The 21,361-nt window shown below is 35.6% G+C and overlaps 1 protein-coding gene across 1 annotated transcript; it reads left to right on the forward strand.

Moving 5' to 3' along the window:
* Positions 1–10,409: 10,409 nt before the first annotated feature.
* On the forward strand, positions 10,410–20,161 carry LOC113316396. Its single transcript, XM_026564583.1, has 7 exons — positions 10,410–10,809; positions 18,393–18,598; positions 18,695–19,003; positions 19,080–19,241; positions 19,354–19,407; positions 19,510–19,656; positions 19,772–20,161. The coding sequence occupies exons 1-7, from the start codon at positions 10,410–10,412 to the stop codon at positions 20,159–20,161; spliced, it is 1,668 nt and encodes a 555-aa protein (XP_026420368.1).
* Positions 20,162–21,361: the final 1,200 nt, after the last annotated feature.

Raw genomic sequence — 21,361 nt, forward strand, 5'->3', positions numbered from 1 at the left:
CTCACCTTTGGATAAGGGGCACCTCAATTACTAAGGGGCACCCCAACTCACCCCAAAATGCATCTGCTATTCGCACCCCAGTACAGGATTAGGGGGGGTCATCTTCTCCATTTGAATTTTGTTTTTGGCGGGAAAAGGGAGAACACTTCTGCAGATTTTTGATCGAATTGTTGAACGTGTTCTAGGGAGATTCAATGGATGATTTTTGGTAGATAGTTGTGATATGGCCTATTAAACACATTGCGGGCGTTTGGTTCGACCAGAATTGGCTAGAATCAGCTAAACAATTCACGGGTTGAAAACAGGGCACTTCGTGTATATCACGGGTTTCACGTGATTTGGAGAATATTCAACCTGTTTTGTGCGTGCATGGAAGACCCTCACAGCCTGTTGGAGCGTGAAGGAGTTAAATATGGTAATTTGGAGGCTTGAAAACGCGTGATAAGATGAAACATGAAAGAAAATATTCCCAGAAATATTTTCTTTACTGCCGAGTTAAAGAGAATTATATGGAGTGAATGAGCGAGATTTGATGGGTATGTTGGCTATAAATAGGTTGTTGGGGTTGAGTAGAAAGGGTGTCGAGAGTTTGGGGTCGATAGGAGAGCTTAGGAGCCAGAAATCAAGAGTTGATAAAACTCTGTTTCTGCTACTGCTGATGATGAAGAACACCAAGAACACGAAGAACAGACTCGCAGGGACAGTCGTTTATCAACAGTGAAACAGACTCACAGGCGTGGGTCGTAGGTGGGGGTCTTAGAGCTGCAGTAACAATAGCACTTCTACTTTGTCGTTTATTATGGACGCTTTCTGTGGGTCGCACATTCACTGTTTTATTATTTCATCTCCATTTCCATCCTTGTAAACACCCTTTGAGCAATAAAAATGAATTTTGAGCGTGTTTTCAATATGCGGAGCTAGAACCCATCATTGGGACGACGGAGGAAGCTGGTTTTCACCCATGTGGTAATTCTATTTAATTTCTTTATGACTATTTGCACTATTATAATTGATTTATGATTTTTCTAGATTATTTGTGATTTCGTTTGATGTCGCATGCTTAGTCTTAGGTACTTTTGATGCGTCATGCATGTGATTTACATATAATTCTTTATAAAATCTACCTTGGCAAAGATTTAGAGTCGATGTTTGTTATTTTATGAGCTTTAATTGTCCGGAATTAAATATTGAACTGCATGAATGTGAGAATTGGTGGAATCCCAAGTGCCAGTAACTCTCTTCATCTTGTTAATATTTTTGTATATATAATTTTATTAAATCTTTAAATTTAATCTTCACAAGTCCGAGAGTTTGAACCTCATTACTACAACATCATCAAAAACATTATCATTTTGGCGTCGCCGACGCGGATATGTGCTTAGGTAGAATTTTTAGGTTTTTATTATTTTTTATTATTCCATTTGTTCTTTTTACGTCTCTTTGGTTGTGTCTTTGTATTACAGGTTTGAAGTTGGATACTAAAGACCTTGGAATCAAAGCTTAAATCTAAAAGAGAAGGAAAAAAGACAAAACAAAAAAATAAAGAAAAAAGAGAGAGAATTATTTATTTATTTATTTTTAAGAAACTTTCCATTTTTTTTGTTGTAATTATTATTATTATTTTTTTGTATTTCTTTTCATTGGACTGGACTTTGGACGATTTATTTTAATTTTAAACCCTACGGAAGGGTTATATAAAAAAATATTAAATATAAACTGTTTGCAGGGAAGGACGACGATTACAATATCGTCTCGTCCCCTCGGGTTCGCACACTGACACCGGAGTCAGTGGCCCGAGTCGACTACAGCGGTTCTTCGTCCGTCTGCTACGGGAGGTAAACTTCTAAACACCCGTGAATCTCTTGTCAGCGGGTTTACTGTCTGCCTTAAGGTGATTATATGTTGAGGACTGAACCGGCTGCTTTAATTTCCTAGTAAAGGGCAAGAACTGGCCATATAAGATAAGGGTTCCGATTTCATCATTGTTCCCTTCTTTCCCGCCTTAGGTAAACGAAACCTAACGCGAGCCCAAGCTTAAAATTTGATTAGAACGAGACCGATAGGGTAACGAGCTTGGTAGGAAAATATTTCGAAAAATATTGGTTACTCTTTTAAGCATACTTCAAAGTTCTTGATGGTTTCTGTAAGTTGAATGCGTGACTGCGCCGCCTTGTAATACCGGTGAGGCTTTGGGTATCAAAGCTCCACCGAGCTTCCCTCGCCTCGATTCAACTTACATTAGCTCGGATTGATTCCAGAGGGGTGTGCTCAAATTGTAATGAATTCCTTTTCGAAGGAATAAAAGTTGCTCTAGAAAACAATCTAAGTGGATCCATCATGCTTTTTGTTTGCTAGATTCTATAAGTTTGATTTGGTCGAGTCAGCCTTATTTGTGATTGTGTAGAATTCCCTTGCAATTAAGAATGTCGAACTGGTATGATAGAAGCCAATACAATGAGTATCGACCTGAATTTGAATATGGACATCATCATTTTTATGACCATGTTGGGAATAGTGGTTGGGAACGCCATCCTTTGGAAGGATATGGGTCATACCCTGGTGAGCCCAATTATTATCCACACATGCATCAGTCTTACGAGAAAGAAGATTATAGTACTAGTTCTTCGTCTCTAGAGGATACAATCAAACTATTGAAAAGTAGTCCTTTTTATGATCCCTATGTTCCTATTCCTCCTTTAGAAGAGTCCCTCAGGGAGTTAGCTTAGTCGACGCGCAAGTTAGTTGAGATGAATAGTAAATTATAGACGAAAGAACTACAATAATGAGTGAACTTTCTATAGAGGAATCCCTCGAGCGGATAGCTGAGACGAACGAAAGAATTGCTCGAAATTACTTGAATTTCCAATATAGTGGATCCAATAATACCCTTGAAAATGAAGATAGTTATTTACATAATCAAGATAACAAGGTTAGAATTGGTAGCACTACTTGTTTTGATGAGGTTCAATCATCTTCGTACTAATATGATGAGGATAGTAGTAATAAAGAATCTGAAATGTGTAGGCATAGTGATCAGGAATTATCTATTAATCCAATTGAGCTTTATAATGATTATATTATTTCTAGTTCAAATCCAAATAATTTTTAGGATTATTCACCTATTCAAAAGGAATAGGATTTGATTAGGGATACCACCGTTTTAGACGATGTAGTTTTTTCTTTTGATTACGAAGACGATAATGCTTTAGAGGAACGGGTTTATTCTGAAAATGTTGTTTTAGAGTCTAGCGACTTAGAAACAATAGTCTTAGAAGAAGAAAATGAACTCGTAAAGCTACTAAATATGAGTGAGGATGCGTCACTTGAGTATAACCTCGAAGAAGCAATTGACTATTTTCAGGATTCCAATGATCTAGAAATTAAGGAAATTGTAACTAGTTTATCTAGAGATACCCAAAAATCTAAGTTTGGGGTGATTATCATTCTCCCTGTGCCATACCTTTAGCTCTTACAGATCCCTCATTTTGGACTTGATATCTCTGCCTCGACCATTTTACAAGATTACCTTCATACTCGTTTTCCCGAACCTAATGATGTCCAGGAAGAAGTTCAGTCGTTAGAAACCCGTCCTCTGGTTGATGTGGTTTGCCCAGGCTATGATACCCAGATTGACTTTGTTTTCCCACCAAATAGTTTTCTTCCAAATGTGGGAACGTTTATATTTAAAATGTGTCGAATATTAAGTTGTGAGACTAAACCTAAATGCTTTAGGAAATTAGAATCGACACATTTGCTTAAGAGTGGCCACTACTCTCATTGTGGTCAATTTTGTAAGTCAAATCTTATTGACTTAGAGGATCCTCAGTTATTTAGGTTATTATTGTGCGCTTCTAAGATCATATTTGAGTTTTTCCAGACTCTAGGACCTAATGATTCGGATCCCACCTATGAAGAAACGCAACCAATAAAAATATTTTATTTAGACCCTTTCTTAGAATATGAACCTGAACCACAATTAGATATAAATATCTTAATCAGGAAACTAGATAAGGGCATGCTATCCTTGTTCACTTTCTTGGGTTATTGTAGTTTCCTTTGATCATATCTTTTTGGTTTTGAAGACCCACATTTATTTCGGCTGTTACTTTTTGATTCTATAAGGTGACTAATTCCTTCCGATGTCTGGATGAAGACTTTAAACTTATCACTTCTTTGGAGGTAACCTAATCTCATGCGACACGGTAATATCTTTCTTAACTCTTTTGCTTCAAATGGTAACAGTTTCTCCTTGTTCATATGCTTTTAATTTTATCTTTAGAACATTGAGGACAATGTTAGATTTAAGTTTGGGGGTGTGGGAGAAACTTTTTAGTTGTACTTTTGAAATTTCTAGCGTCACATGGTATCCGGTTAGCTAAGTTTACATACTGTTTCTCACCGAAAAGATAGAAATTGGAATGCTAGAGATAAAAACTTATTGAGACATTAGAGAAAAAGACATTGAGATCCTTGAAATTCAGGAGAGAACTTGTTCCTTTTAGAGGGTAACCGTGATGGACCTAACCATACATGATGGAAGGCGAGTAGGTCAGGGAAATGCCAGAAAGACAAAGCAACCTCACAATGTAGTCTTAGTTACTGGATTACGACTCTCTCTCAGTAGAAACATATCATCAACAACAAGCGGAGCGACATCAAAATCTATGAAGAAAGTTGAAGAAGTTTTAGGTTTAGAAGCAACAATAGAAGAGAATAATTCAGAAATCAAAGTTAAAGTTATAAGAGAAAATGATATAAGTTGTTAGAATCCATGATACCAAGACATCACAAGTTGCGAAGATCCAAGTTTTGAAAGTCCTTCTCTCATGGCCATGTAAATTTTTTTCTTGTAATTTTTTGAAAAAAAAATGAAAAATGAAAAAAAAAATGAAACATCATTACGTTCTTTTTGTTCTATAAGGCCATAAGAAAGAAGAAATTTATAAGTCAAGCAAGAAATCGAAGAGAAGAGTTAATTGTCAAGGTTCTACGAGGTTCGAGAGTTTATCATCAACAGTTGAAGACCGAAGAGGCGTTGTTTCTACTGAGCACTGTGAGAGAGTCGAAGAAAGATGCATTTTGGTTGCTTTGTTAGTATGCTTTCAATCTGTCACAAAATCTTTCTAGTACTGGTTTAACTCATCACACGTAATTAGTCCAGCTGTGTAGCAGATGTCCTTCTCATTTTTATCTCTCTCCTAATCTTATCCAGTTGTAAAGCAGCGGACACATCTTACAATGTTTATCTAGATGTGTAGATGATATCTCTTTATCTAGTAGTGGTGTGGATGTGTCTCCCCTTTTCTTCAGTCAGCTTTAGAGCTGACACCTTTAATTTCTCTGGCATTCTACTTACTTGGAGATAGGTTGAGAATATGTATGTCCTCATAGCTCTTTGGATACTTGTGACCAATTAGGAGTAAAGGTTTTGTGGGTACACCTCTGGTAAACCCTCCGGAGACAACACTCCGCCGCTATGGCCACCTAGCGGTTTAACGGCCTGCTGCACGTGCTAAGTGTAGTCTTTTTATCTTTTCAAAAATAAATTTTGCTCGAGGACTAACAAATAATAAGTTTGGGAATATTTGATAGACACATTTTTGTGTTTAATTTGATCTCAATGTTATATATTGTTGGAACTCGAGTTTGTACTAATTTTGGTGTTTTATGTGTTTGTAGGCACCTTTGGAAAATAAACATTTTTTGGAAAATTCGGCTGGAAAAGTTGGTAAAAGCCCCGGAGGACACGTGTTATTCGGACTCTCACCGTTGGATAAGGGGCACCTCAATTACTAGGGGGCACCCCAGGTCACCCCAAAAGGCATCTTCTATTTGCACCCCAGTACAGGATTAGGGGGAGGTCATCTTCTCCATTTGAATTTTGTTTTTGGCTGGAAAATGGAGAACACTTCTGCAGATTTTTGATCGAATTGTTGAACGTGTTCTAGGGAGATTCAATGGCTGATTTTTGGTAGATAGTTGTGATAGGTTGGGAAACCTACAATAAAATACTGCAAGTGCACAGCGTCTAACTAGTAGACAATGGCAAGTACAGGTCGTTCCCACGAGGAGTGTGAAATACTCTGCTAACTAATACCAAAACTAAATAATCAAATAAGTAATGTTTTAACGATTTTCAAAAGGTCGGAACAAAATGAAATAATAATAATTTTAAAAATAAACAAAATGAAAACGGGTTATCAGGGTTTTCGGTTTCCACCAATTAAATCGTGTGAACTCTACTAATTTTTATATATTACTCAAGACAATTATTGAAATTAATTTCATGTCTCGGAAGATAGTATGTTAAATTCCGAAATATTGTTTCTCCGCTGTAAATTCCTTCGCTTCATCGGTGGTGATTCTATAAAGCATTATTTATCAATCCTAAAGCATATCACGTCAAAGAATTTAACCCAAGCACGCCATATCAATTGAAAAGCATAAATAATCAAAATAATCACATGAACAATTATACACCAAGCTATATGAAGTGAAAATACTAATCAATCAAATCTTATTAAAAATATCATCGTAGAGAGTACACAATTGAATTGGTTTCTACCTAAACCCTAATATGGATCTAGTTAGCCATGGCTTTCTCAAAAGCCATAAACAAATATCAAATAAAGTCAATAGCTAATCGAAAAACGGAATTGAAACAAAACTTCAAACCGTAAACGGCCTGAAGCCGCAACAGCAGCAGCCTCCCTTCCTTCCTTCTTCTCTGGCCGTCGGCCTCCTCCTTTTCCCTTTCTGTTCGTTCCAATATATCCTCTATTGCGAAGGAATTCAGTGAAGACCTCGCCGAGTTGCCAGGCCCAGTCCAACGTTCGATATCCAAAATCAGACCCAACTACCACTTTCCATTCTGTCGGATCCTAACCGCATGCAACACAAGCTTGCCAATTCTGTCCGTCCAAAACTTCTCCCTCCGGCGAAACCTCCTTCCACTCGGATCTCGTTTTCTGCCTGCCAAAGTTTTCCCAGCCGAGAACTCTATGCTTAGCTTCTCCATCGTGGATACAGCTCTTTCCGTCCATGGCTGCTTGCAGCACCGGCAGATACACTTCAATCTGAATTTGCTCGACCAAGGTACTGCTCCATTAATTGATCCATACTTCCCTTCTTCAAGAACAACTACCATCTTACTCGAAACATTCTGCCACTTCTGGATTATCAATTTCTCGACAAGCCAACGGACCCTCCATTTGACACTCGAACCAACACCTGCAATGGTCCCATTTCAGTGCTCGGCTTCAAAACTAGGAACACTACCTAGACCACAGCAGTATAAACTCCCGATCAGCATAGTCATCTTGTTCTATTGAGTACCAGCAGTTCACCATTTCATGAATCTCACAATCATTTGCTTGTAGTTGTTGATTCCAGTTGATGCCAGCAGCCTAGGCTCATAAATTCGTCACTCAAATCCATCTCCACCAGCATCTCTTCGCTGCCAACTGCCAGAGAACTGACTCCATTGTCACAGACATATCTACAACCGGTACAGCACATTCTACCATTTGACGGCACCAGTTCACATTCAATCAAGACCGCGATGGGTCAAAACCCATCTCTACTGCCGTCATCAGCCAACACCATTTCATAAGATGAACTCGACCACTACCTGCAATTATTTTCACCATCACCATTTGCGAATAGCTGCTGCCATTGTGGCTACCTCCATCAACATTTCTGCTACCAAAAATCATCTTCCGTGCATAAGAATACCACCTGCTGCTCAACGTGGATCGTAAATGATTATTCTTTATCCCTTCACAAAGAACGGAAATGTGTAGAGAAAACCAAATGTTCTGAACATTTCACCAACGAGATGGGGAGAAAGAAGCCACGTCCTACTATCCTCTTAACCCCACTAGTGCAGCTCACGTTATTGAGCTAACAAAGGACCTTTCGTTTCCTTGTAAACTTCTTTAGAAAATACCAAACATAACTTTGATCACCAAGGTCCACTTATCTCTTTGCTGTTAGTGGAATTGACATGCTTGGAATAAGAAATGCAATTCTTTTGTAATGTATCCATTCTATAGTATCCCCTGTCCGTGAATGTTGCTGATATATGAAAATATCAGGCCAGCTGCATTTTGTCATTGTGGTTGCTGATACATGGAAATACCAGGCCAACCCCATTTCATTATTCTTGTCGCAAATACTTATTTCTCCAAAAACACCTACAAGACATAAAATATCAAAATAAACAAAATCGAGTACTAATATTACAGAGAATTGAGACTAATATAGACACATAAATGCGTCTATCAAGTTGTGATATGTCCTATTAAACACACGGTGGGCGTTTGGTTCGACCAGAATTGGCTAGAATCAGCTAAACAATTCACGGGTTGAAAACATGGCAGTTCGTGTATATCACGGGAAAGATTTTGCCATTTTCTTTTCTTATATGAGTTATTGCCACATATCATGCCTGCTTAGTTGTTTTTACATGTTTTTTAACTCTGAAATCCAGTTAGATCCCAAGTTACATTATATCTTACACGAGAGTTGCTGGGCTGCCATTGAGTCTGACAACAATGACATCATAATGTATTTTTCTCTATCTTCAGGAATCATCCAATTCTAGAGTAGAGATCAGTAGCTCAGACATAAATATTGGTAACTCGGACATTGTCGCGATCTGCTAAAAATATTTAACCTGTAATAGTTGACATTAGCTTTATTGCATTTGTTTCTTCTAAAAATGACTGCTTATATATGAATGTACTTCCTCCATAAATTCATTGAATGTAGGGTCAAATATGCTCCAGTCCCTAGTTCCCATTTCTGTTTCTGTTTTCCCTATAATATCCTAGGTATATCTCAATAGCAAACTTTAGTTTCTCAACATAGCTGCAGTAATCATATTTCTTATGAAGATCATGAATGTGGTTAAAAACTTCGCATCTTAAACCGCTACACAAAATGCTGCTCTTTATTGTGGAAATGTATAATCTTTTTCTTGCTGTATTCCTTTCTGTCATGTATGTGGATTTCACCTCCACATAACTGACTCTTACCTACAGTAGATGTTTCGTACTTCCCCCAAGTGTTAATGTAGTAGTCATGATTTTGCAAAACTATGCAGGAGAGTGCTTTGCAAATCTTGGAATATAAAGCTGGCAGAAGTTCAGATTTTGCTTAAAGCTGCAGAGTGGATCCCATTTGCAGCTATCTCAGAGAGGCGAACTTTGTTTCACTCACGAAGCTGCTGATCACATTTTCGTGCATTACCCTATATATCTCATCAAGTCTGGTCGCGGCTTCGATTTGACAAAAGGTGTTTTAACGGGGTTTGAGCATTTCAAAGGATTGTGAAAGATTATATAGAGTTATATCTTACAGGCTTTCTTTTGGCGATTTTGAAGGAGATGAATAGCCGAATCTTTTTGGAAGAAGTTGCAACTTCGGAGATTGACGTGCCTGGTGTTAAGTCTATTATTTTCCTTGGATTAAGGTTTACCACTTGATCAGGATCGAAACTTTTATGTAAGAATTGGAGATTTTTCCTTTTATCTGAAATCTGAAATTTTGTCAGAATTTTTTTAAGTGTTACTTATCTGGATCTGGCTATTATGTTTGAAATTTTGAATCTGACTCAAAAACTATAAAGCAGTAGAGCTAAAGATATGTGAGGCCTGACCCAAATAGTTCTGAGTCAGATTTTCGAACCGAGTCAGACCTCGAATCAGACATCAGAAAGGAAAAAAAGAAAAGAAAAACACTGCATCCGATTTTCTTCGAATCAGATTGCGAACTTACTGCTTCTTTACCGTAGAGTTTGGTTTTTACTATTCGGTTCTTCTATATTTCCCAGTAAACATATTTACTTCAGAAATTGGTTTCTTTTCACACAACTTTACCCTCTCGAGTGTCTCCAGAACAAAAATTCCCAATTCTTCGAACCCTATAATTTACTCTGTAAGTCCCTTTTCGTCAGTTAATGGGTAATTTGAGGATCTCCCATCAGACATTTTACTAGACATTATCACTCGTTTACCAATCGAATCGATTCTAGACTCCAAATTAGTTTGCAAACCATGGCGGAATCTGGTTTCTCATCATCCATGGTTCTCTCAATTGCATTTGGATCGTCTTAATCAGTTGGTTGATTCTGGTGAGTTAAGTTTTATTCTTTTGATTGATAATCAAGATCTTTCCTATTTTGACTACATTGAGAAACATGATGAGAATCAAGATATTTACTATTTTAAGTACATTGAGAAACATGAAGAGAGAAAACCACCTGTTCACACAGTATTAAAAGGATCAATGTCACCCTTCCGCTTGAATTTTCTTATTATAAGGTTCTTGGTTCGTTTAATGATTTAGTCTGTCTTTATGGATGGAAACACACGGATGATGATTGCACCGCTTGTATTTGTAACCCCATGACCAGAGAATATGTCGAGCCTCCAAGAATTAACTCAATTGATAGACATTGTGATGATCTGTGTATTCATCTTTCTGCCGCATTTGGGTACCCGCCTTTAACTAATGAGTATAAAGTTGTTGAATTGTATAAATTAAGGGGAGAATTTGATTTTATAGAGGTTGCGGTATACACTCTTGGAGGCGGAAATGGGTGGAGAGATGTTGGCAGGATTCATTTTCAATCTTCGGAGAAGTACAGTCAATATGGTGTCTTTGCGCATGGAGCGCTGCATTGGGTGGATGAAATATTAGGAACGGTTTTGGTTTTTGATTTGACTGAGGAAACGTTCAGTGGACATGTTTCACCACCTCCTATGCCAGCAAACACTATATGTGATTATTCTGTAAGAGTTCTGGGTGGGCTTTTATATTGTACTGTCGGACATAAAATCTAATCTGAGGATGCAGTTATTCTGAATTATGGCGACTGACTGGGAAGAACGATATTCATGGGAGTTCTTCATAAAATCTAATCTGAGGATGCAGTTTTTTAATGCTCATAAAGTTCTTCATGAAATTTTTTTATTTCTTACTCTCTCTTGACTGTTTTATTTCTGGGAGTTAAGAATATTAATTACACCATAATAATTTCTCATTAAATAATATTGAATTTGTAGAATATAAATCAGATTTTGGTTGGAAAATTAAATAAGTGTCAAATGTCTTTTATGTTTTTTATTTTAACAAGAGAAAAGATTTTTGTGAAAGAAAACAATGTGCGAGCATAATTTGTTTTCTAGAGTGATTCTGAGCAAGAATGAAAGTGTAGAAGTTTCACATCATCTCACCGTGCAAGAGTGATTGTGTAAGAGATTGATTTCGGCTGTTTTATCCTGGGAACGACGCGCCATTGAAAACTGCTTGCACAATCTTGGGCAGAGCCGCGAAACGTCTTAAAGAAAGCAACCTAGTCCGCGACTCAGCCATAACAATTTGTTTCGTGTTTGATTTTATTTGTTTTGCAGGCATAATTCGGCAATTGTTCCAACAATTTTAAGACGATTTATTTTGCCTTGGATATCAAAAGAAAACAATTGCTCAAACGCGATAAGTATCATTGTTAAATTTGTTTTATAGAATTATAATCGGTATAATTTTTCTTTGACGATTGAAAATGATACTTGAGATTTTAGGTAACCTGATACCTAAAATTAATTTTATGTTATGGACTAGGATTATAAAATGGTTGATGTCTTTTCATGAGTTTTTAGCATAAAAAAATATTGTTAAAGATACACAAACTTTGTTTTTGGCGGGTTATAGAGTTTTATGTGCATCTCTTTAACGAAAATGAATTTGGTCTAGAAATTTTATCTGGATATATTAGACATCACGAGGATAACCCACGTCAAGTTTCAGAATTTTTGGAGTTCAAAAATTATTTTTAAAGTATTTTGGAAAACTGCATAACGTATCTGAAAAAATTCTGACGGGCAGAAAATTTGACCTGATTAAATCAACTTTTCCTTATCTTGGTGTAGAAAATTTGAATGTGTGTGTCACACGAAACTTGTAGGTCAAGAACTTATCTTCAAATCCCATTTTGAAATTTCCTATTTGGATATTTAGTTTGATAGATTTGGTGATTTCAAAATCGTTATGTATGTTTGTCAAAAATAGTAGACGTGATACTTGAGATTAGATATGTAAAAAACTACATTAAAAATCATGCTTTTGATTTTATACTTCATACTCTTGTTTTGATAATGAAAAAAAGGAAGATTATTGTTAGCAATCAAACTAGTGCTCCACATATGTTTGATAAAATGCCTCATAGAAAGTTATAACTATATGTACGATGATATAACTATATAACTTTGAATATTTGTTTGAAACTTAAGAGAAACTTGAAGTGCTATGTTTCATTTGATTTTCAAGTAATTATGTAAGTGCATAACTTACTTATTTTTTGGTTTGAAATTCTCACGTGTACATGATTGTGACAAGTGAAAATTCACTTATTTGAGCAAGTTTTTATTTTCCAATGAAATAAAAATTGCGGGAGATTAATCGATGTGAGGAGCAATGGAGTTGCTGATTTCTTTGTTGGTTGGCAAAGAATGGACAATGGTTTATAAATAATTGAGATTTAAAAGCAATTGAGGTATGTTTGATGAACTATTTGTAGTTCTTGTTGTGATCAAATAATGACATTCTAAATTGAATAAATTGATTGTTCAATCTTAGAATAAACTTTAGGGAAACAAGATATTGAGAATTATTGTGTATGACAATAAACATATGACTCATATAAGTTTGGAACTTATGAGATGGAAATTTGATATGAAACCAAAACCGAAATAATTAAAAACCTAGTCAAAACAATTGTGAATATCAACTCTCACTAAGAAATCAACATAACAATGATTATGAGATATTCCTGCACGGCATTGCAAGGATATCAAATGTTATTAACAACGCTTTTCAAGTTTAGTTAATGTGAATTGTCGATACAGTGAGAGGATGGGATATATTGGTGTTTTACACCATGTTGGTTTTGATAGGTTATGGTTCAAAATTTGAACGAAATTTTTGAAAGAAATTGGTGTTGAGATATACTTACATCTCTAGGATTTTCGGTATTGGTATGGTCTCAAAGTTTACTTAGGGAAGAACGATTTTATTAAAAATATTCATACTTCCGAAATGAGAAAGAATCTAGTTTCCCCATATCTTGTTAGTTACAAGATTGAGATTAGAAATTTGTTGAATTTGATCAATTCAATACTACAAATGATATGTTATGGATAAAATGTTTGAGCATAATATTGCAATTTTATCATAACTTAAATTGAATTTTGAATATTTGAAATATGAGATTTTGTCATGCTTTTTAAGAAATCAGTGAGTTAGTGATGAATATGAGCATGTTATATTTTCTTATAAACTTGGTAATTTTTTGAGTAACATGTATGTAATCTTACCTAACTCATAAAGGGATGTACATTTTCAAACTTACGCAGCTTGCAATGATATTGGATGAAATAAGGTATTTGAGAATATTATAAAGATGCTTCGAGTAACTTGTCTTGATATCAAATATGATTTTGAGTAGTGAATTAGGCAATGTTGCTTCCAAATAAATTGTTGTGAAAAACGTTTTGGGTTTAGATCATTGATTTATTGGTTTTTTCACAATTGTTGGGATCTTTGGATATTGTTTTGAAATTCTTGTTTGAGTCATAAAAATAGTGGGGGTTCCATATATGTTTTACCAACTTTGATTTAAATTAAAAGGAACTAGAAAAATGAAGGTGACAAGTAATTCACTAAGAATAAACCTAGAAAAGCATATATAGTGAGACTAAATTGTAGTCATGGATATTTTGTTGCTTATAATTTTGAAGATAACTTCTCATAGAAAGTAACTTTGTTCTTAAAAATTTAATCTTTGGAAAAATAAATTCGTGAGCCTATTGTTTTTAGAAGCAAACATAAAATTGCTTAACACTTGCATTCATGTCGCTAAATAACTTACATGATTGTATTGTTGATGTTGTTTCTACAATGTATGATTCGTTATAGTCATAAGTAGAAATATATACTTTTGTGTATATTAAAGATGAGAATCTACGTAGACCAAGCATGAAAAACTTTTTAGTTTCTACAAGAACATAATGCAAAGTTAGATAAGTCATCATATATATATATTCTCAAAGAACTTTGAAGCAATTAAAAGGAAAAAATATTGTTTACTTGATTAGTTTGAATGATTTCAGAATTGATGAATGTGAAATGCACAATACTCTTTATTTTGTGTGCATAAGTGGTTTGCTGAATTTTTGTTCTAACTTCTAGAATTATAGAATGAAAATGAAATTGAGAACATGCTTAGTTTACTATTTCACATTAAAGATTTGAATGAAGATGGTGTATATTTTTGAAATGAATTTTTTCCTTCTTTGGATCAATTTTCATTTCAATGAAAATAGAATTTTTAAAAGAGACAGAAATATATATAGTCTGACTGTAAACAAGTTTTCACTCATTTGGTTTAGTGCTAATGCTTTTGAGATTGTGTGTGATTGCACTAGACGTGAGTATGGTAGATCAGTATGCTTCTTTGCTACGTGATTGACTATATATAAGTATTTTTTGTAGTGGGGGTGTAATATATTGCTTCCATAGTGGGGGTTTTATATTCAGAATTACCAATCCAAGTATGGAAAATTGGTAAAATATTGAGAAGGTTATGAGGTGTTTCAAACACATCTTACACCTAGAAATACACTATCTAAATGGTTACCGCAATCCTTTAAGGATATTGCGAAGCTGATTGGACATCCTTTCAGTTGAATCCTTTAAGGGATGGAGCGATTCGATCCTCTAATAGATAGAGGAACAGACATATTAATCCAATGTGATATTACCGCGCTATTGCATGAATTGAGAACGTAAAGACAACTATAAAAGTTGATTTTATGAGAGTATGGATTATATAGTGTGAAAAGAGTTTTCATTATTCCTTTGACGAAAGGATTAATAAGAAGATGTGAATACATCTTAGGGATGAGGTTGATGCCCATTGAGATTGAGTCATCTGTGATGGATACCCAACCTATAAATAGGTTCAAAGGGACTAGACGAAGTCATAGGTGATATGGAGATGCGAGAATCATGCTTTTGAAGAATTCATCCCACAACATGATATCCTGAAGGGAGTATAGGTTGAGATTAATTTTTAGTTTTTAATTTTTAAAGTCTTAATGATGTTTATATCTCTATTTAGAGTGGGGTACTTTCAGGAGTACTCTTGATAAACTCACCTATGTGAATGTAAAAGTGTGGCCGCTTTCTATGAGAATATGGGTTGTTCTCTAGATCATTCATTAAACTGGGATACAAGCACATGGCGTAATGTGTTGGCTTTAGACTTTACACTAGTATAGTCGTGTGTGTTAAGCATTCTTTTTATCTCCTAGAGTTCAAGAATTACGTTCACTCTATGGTCAGATTTTAAAAGAGCCTATTAAAACTACGTAAAGGTTCAAGTCGCAAGACACCTTTGCTTATGCACAACTTTGTACATTCTTGCTCAATATTTTAAAAATATAAGTGGGGGATTTTTTGGGATATATGTTTTAAAACATAATTTAATTTCCATAAAAAAATATTTTTTAATGCTCATAAATTTCTTCATGAAAGAAATTTATTTCTTACTCTCTCTTGACCGTTTTACTTTTGGGAGTTAAGAATATTAATTACACAATAATAATTTGGAAACATATTTGATGGGGGCGTTTTCTGATGGGGGCATGGGGGACAAATTATGTCTTGACACGTGTCTTTGTTATAATTTGATTCCATCAAATTTTGTTTCCAAATATATAAAAGAAGTGTATATTTGGTGAAAATATTGGTTATCTTAATTGGTGATATTTTATCCTTTATATTTTTGGTAGCAGAATTTGTTAAAATAATCAATTGGAAAAACACATGTCAAGACATGATTTGTCCCCCATGCCCCCATCAGAAAACGCCCCCATCAAAAATTTACTCTAATAATTTGTCATTAAATAATATTGAATTTGTAGACTATAAATCAGACTTTGGTCGGAAAATGAAATAAGTGTCAAATTTCTTTTATGTTTTTTGTTTTAACAAGAGAAAAGATTTTGTGAAAGAAAACAATGTGTGAGCATCATTTGTTTTGAAGAGTGATTCTGAGCAAGAATGAAAGTGTAGAAGTTTCACATCCTCTCACCGTGCAAGAGTGATTGTGTAAGAGATTGATCTCGGCAGTTTTATCCTGAGGACGATGCGCCATTGAAGAACTGCTTGCACAATCTTGGGCAGAGCCGCAAAACGTCTTAAAGAAAGCGACTTAGTCCGCGACTCAGCCATAACAATTTATTTCTTGTTTGATTTTATTTGTTTTGCAGGCATAATCGGCAATTGTTCCAACATAGAGTCATGTCGGGAGGGTTCTGTATATGTGACAGCTATCAAGAATTATGTTACAATTGTGGTTAAATAAGTTAAATACAATCAAGCTAACTGTTTGTGTCGAAATAATTAGGGATGGCCATTTGCCCCACTCAAATCCATCCCCGTGGGTACCCGCCCCGTTCGGGTAGGGTTTTACCCGCACAAATGGAGATGGGATCGGGTATGGGTAATACCCGAAAACTAAGCTATGGGGATGGGGTGGGGATGGGATTCAAGGTCCCCGCCCCATGCCCGCCCCATATCTTTCACAAGTTAGGGGTTTAGACTTTTATGCAACAATGTGTATAATTTTTATACTTCCACCACTTAGTCGAGCTTTCTTTCATTTATCATATTCTCGATCGTTCTTGTACATTCATCACTTTCGTTCTTTTTTTTGTGATCAAACACATTTTCTAAAAGTTAAAATAGAGAAAATGAAGCAGATAATGAAATGGTTAACGTGGACGAAGATAGAACGGGACAGGAAAAAACAGAAAAACTAATAAGTCATTAACAAATTCTTTTGTTCACTTTAAGATAAATTACGGAATTTAAGATTCCAGAATGCGTCGTTCTTACGTTATTATTTTTGTTTGAATCATATTTAAGTTTTGATTATAATCAAATTTATGTACTAACTCAGTGTTACGGGTAATCCATGAGAAACCTGCCCCATATAGATATTCCCCATACCTGCCCCGCCCCAATTCATATGGGTAACGGGGAGGGGTATTTTTTTTTACGAACGGGGCAGTGACTGGGATTGACACTACCCGCCCCATGACCATCCCTAGAAATAATGCTATATTTCCATATCCATTGCTCATTGGAGAACTCATTTCTGGCTAGGCGCCTGACACACTAGTACCAAGGATGCAGTAACTATTGCTAGCAAGGATTTTGCCATCTTCTTATGAATGGATGATAAGTGTAGTTATCCGCATATTCCATGCCTACTTCCACTCTTGTTTAACTCTGAGGTTCCGTTAGATCTTAAAGTGCACCATTTGTAACACAAGAGTTGCTGGGATGTCACTTTTTCCACCAGCAATGGCATCATTAAGAGGCTAGGTATGAGGAGATCTGTAGCTCGGACATCTGCCGTGCCCACAGTGTCTAGCCTCTAATCCAAAACTAGGTCTGTTGCATTTGTTTCTTCTAAAAATGCCTGCTTATATATGATTTTACCTGTTCCTGCATAAATCTATTGAATCATGTAAGGTCGAATATGCTTGATTCACTAGTCATATTCTCGTTAACCATTTGTTTATTGCATTTTATTTTCAATCAGAATGTTATCACAAAGAAATAAAAAAGTTTACTCAAAAATAAATTCAATTCAAGCGTAAATGATGAGGATGAGAAAATTAATAATTTTAAGATTTTGAATGCTTTTGAAAGATCCAACGGCTAACCAGATCCAACGATCATCCGTCTTTTTCATCAATTCTGATTCAAATTCCAGTTCCAGTTATCAGCTGTAGTCCTAGAAAGTTACCTGAGCAACGTCTCACTCTGGAGTTTCTCGCATGCTAAACCTGACCATTTTTAGTACTTAGAAATTTTTATAGTAGTTTTATTACATTTATAATCTAACAAACATGACAACATCTATATTAATCCTTTTCTTATTAGACTCAGCATCAAACAGAATCGAAAATTGTTGGCAAAAAAATATGCCATTTGGCTCTACCAAATATGGCAATGAAATCCCTTATCAGAGCTTCAAGAGTTCAAATCCTACTGAACCAATAACTACTTTGTTCCTCGTCTAGTCCCTGGGGCACAACTAAATATACACACACAAAAGAAATCTCAAGATTGTTCATCAAAACAAAATGCTTCAACTAAAAGAGACAATTAAGTTACATGATTCAACTTCACATTTTCGCTATTTAAATAAGTTTGGCATCCCTTAGTTACAGATATCAGAAGCCATAGTTATAGTACATTTCAGATGAAAATGGAAGTGTATGCTTTTATTTTGGTAGTTACATTATTGTTGTTAGGAATTACTGTTTCAAGCTTTGGAGCAGTACTAGGTGAAAAGTTACCATCAAAACAAACACATTCTAAGGTTGACGAAAAGTTAAAACTTCTCAATAAACTCTCACTTAAAACCATCCAGACTGAATATGGTGATGTTATTGACTGCGTCGATATCTATAAACAAACTGCTTTTGATCATCCTTCTTTGAAGAATCACACCCTTCAGGTAAAAAAACGAACATTTTTCTTTTATTGTTCGGTGAAGTTCACAGTATATTGTCTTCTTTTGCTGTTGTAACTTATTATGTACATATTGATACAGATGAAACCAAGCTTTTACCCAACAACTATGAGCAAAAACGGGTCATCGATGCAAGCCATGTCCCAAAGTTGGTGGAGAAGTGGAAGTTGTCCGATGGGTACAATACCTATTCGTAGAATCCTAAGACAAGAACTACTTAATGCTACCTCTCCTGAGAATTTCGGAAGAAAAAATCCATACATTGTTAATCCAAATAGGACTACAGTAACCCAAGAAACTAACAAGACACATACATTTAACTTTCTCGACAAAAATGGAACGTCAAATTTTCTCAATGGAACGTCGAATAGCCTTTACATCAATCGCTCGGTAAGCTCCCTTATAAGACTTGAACTGCCCTGCACGGTTTATTTTATATTGACTAAGAGCTATTATCCATTTGCAGACTGCAATGCTAATAACTGAAGGATACAGTTATATAGGAGCTAAAGGAGAGATCAATGTTTGGAATCCATATATTGAAAAGTCAAATGAGTATTCGACAGCTCAAATATGGCTTGTTTCTGGTTCTCGCGAGGGAATGGAGAGTGTCGAAGCTGGATGGATGGTAAGCTTACATGCATGCGTATAATTCTAAGTTCCATATTCACCACTATAATTACTTGTCAGGTAAATATTTTCCGATTATCCTTAAATCTAGATTTCATGAAACTTTTCAGGTAAATCCCACTCTGTATGGCGATACAAAAACACGATTCTTCGTATATTGGACTGTAAGCATCTATTCCACAACACAACACCTTACTGTTCAGCTTCTTCATCTTTTCATAAGTTGCGTACCAAGCAATTTCTTTCTGAATATTATTTCACAACAGGCTGATGGATCACATACGACGGGTTGCTTTGATCTTACATGTACTGGGTTTGTACAAACAAACCATGAAGTTGCTCTAGGTCTCCAATTGAACCAGTTTCCAGCGAATTTTTGCCCTCAATACGAAATAGCAGTTTTTATCTTTATGGTAAGACTACGTGCTTTTTCATGTGAGAAATATTAATTTGGTCATTCTGTTCTAAAACAATGTAATTTTATAGTGTAACGAATAGTCATTTTGGTCATTTTTTGGGTGGTTTCAGGATGTAAACACAAGCAATTGGTGGTTACTGTTAAACCATAAAGAAGTAGGATATTGGCCAGCTGAACTATTCGTGTTATTGAAAGGAAGTGCTAAAGTGGTTCAGTTTGGCGGTGAAGTGTATTCCGAAACCATAGGTAAAGAAGGAGTGAAGCACACATCAACAGCAATGGGGAGTGGAGGTGATGCAAGGGACATGTATACTGGTGCAGCTTACATTCATCATGTCCGAATCATCGATTATTCTTTAACAGCAAAGTACCCTGAATGGGTTATGGAGTATATGGATGAACCTTATTGTTACAGTGCTTACAACTATGTTCAGTACATTAAAGAACCAGAATTTTATTTTGGAGGCCACGGTAGTCATTGGAACCCTTATTGTCGATGAGAAAAGAGACTAGATAGTTATTCCGATTATTCTTTTGTTGTCTACCTAGTACTGCTGATTAACTAAGGACTTGTTTAATGATACATTTTGCACAAGTTGTCCATCATTGTTTTTTCTTGTACCACCTCAAAAACGTGTGTTTACAACTGCTTTACATCTATCCAAATGTTTAGAACTATTGGTACGTTTCTCGGCAAAAACAAGTGTTGTTAGAACAAATGAAAAAAATGGGAAAGGCGAATGCACTATATTGACGTGCAAATACCATGCATGAGTAATTCTTCTTGCCTAGGCCACGGTAAAGTTTGAGTCTGCGTTTCAAAGAGAGAATCTAGTGTTTAAATTGCAAGATGTTAAGGTCTAGTGTATGGGATCTTATATCTAGTGTGTTTTGAGCCCCACGGTAAAGTTTGCTATGTCCTCCTTTACGGAAATTATGGTAGCATTTCTCATCAAAGTAGACAGTTTGCTATATTTAGGGTAACCAGCTTAGGGTTCATGACCCATTTCAGCGTAGTTTTTGCCCTTTTGGAAATATAGGATTTCCGAAAAAACAAAACGATCGAGTCCTACATACAAGTAAAGGAAAGGGAATGGATGGCCTATACGGACATACCTAGAGGTAGAGGTGTAAATTGGGCTGTGCCAGCACGAGCACAACCCAGCAAAACAAGCTAAAATCTGAGCCCAACCCAGCCCAACACGTGATTTAGCCCAGCACGGCTCAGCACATTAGTTTCGTGGGTTGTGCTGGGTTAGCCTAATCAGCACAGTAGCACAACACAGCACCCGACACGGATAAGCACGTGGCCCAGCCCAACAGAACACGTTAAGAAAGGACGTCATAGCATGCACATGTACACCATATAACAAGGCATAATACATCACATTTTGTGTATATTTCACAAAAGAGTCACTATTCAAGCTAATTTTTGACATTTTATGCTGACTTATTTTTATAACAACACATATAATACCTTAATATTTGGAAAATATATTTCAATATTGTTGTTATAATGTCGTTACCTATATTTGACTAGAACATTAATTTACATAACAATGATCCAATTTTATATTTGATGAGCGATTTATTTTTATTGAATAAACTTGTTAATTTTACTTGAAATAATTTCAAATGATATGTTGTCTATTTAAATTCTCGTGATAATGTCCGACTTAATGTATACATTAACTGATTTC

Source organism: Papaver somniferum, chromosome 10 (genome assembly GCF_003573695.1).
Source record: "Papaver somniferum cultivar HN1 chromosome 10, ASM357369v1, whole genome shotgun sequence".
Classification (NCBI taxonomy): Eukaryota; Viridiplantae; Streptophyta; class Magnoliopsida; order Ranunculales; family Papaveraceae; genus Papaver; species Papaver somniferum.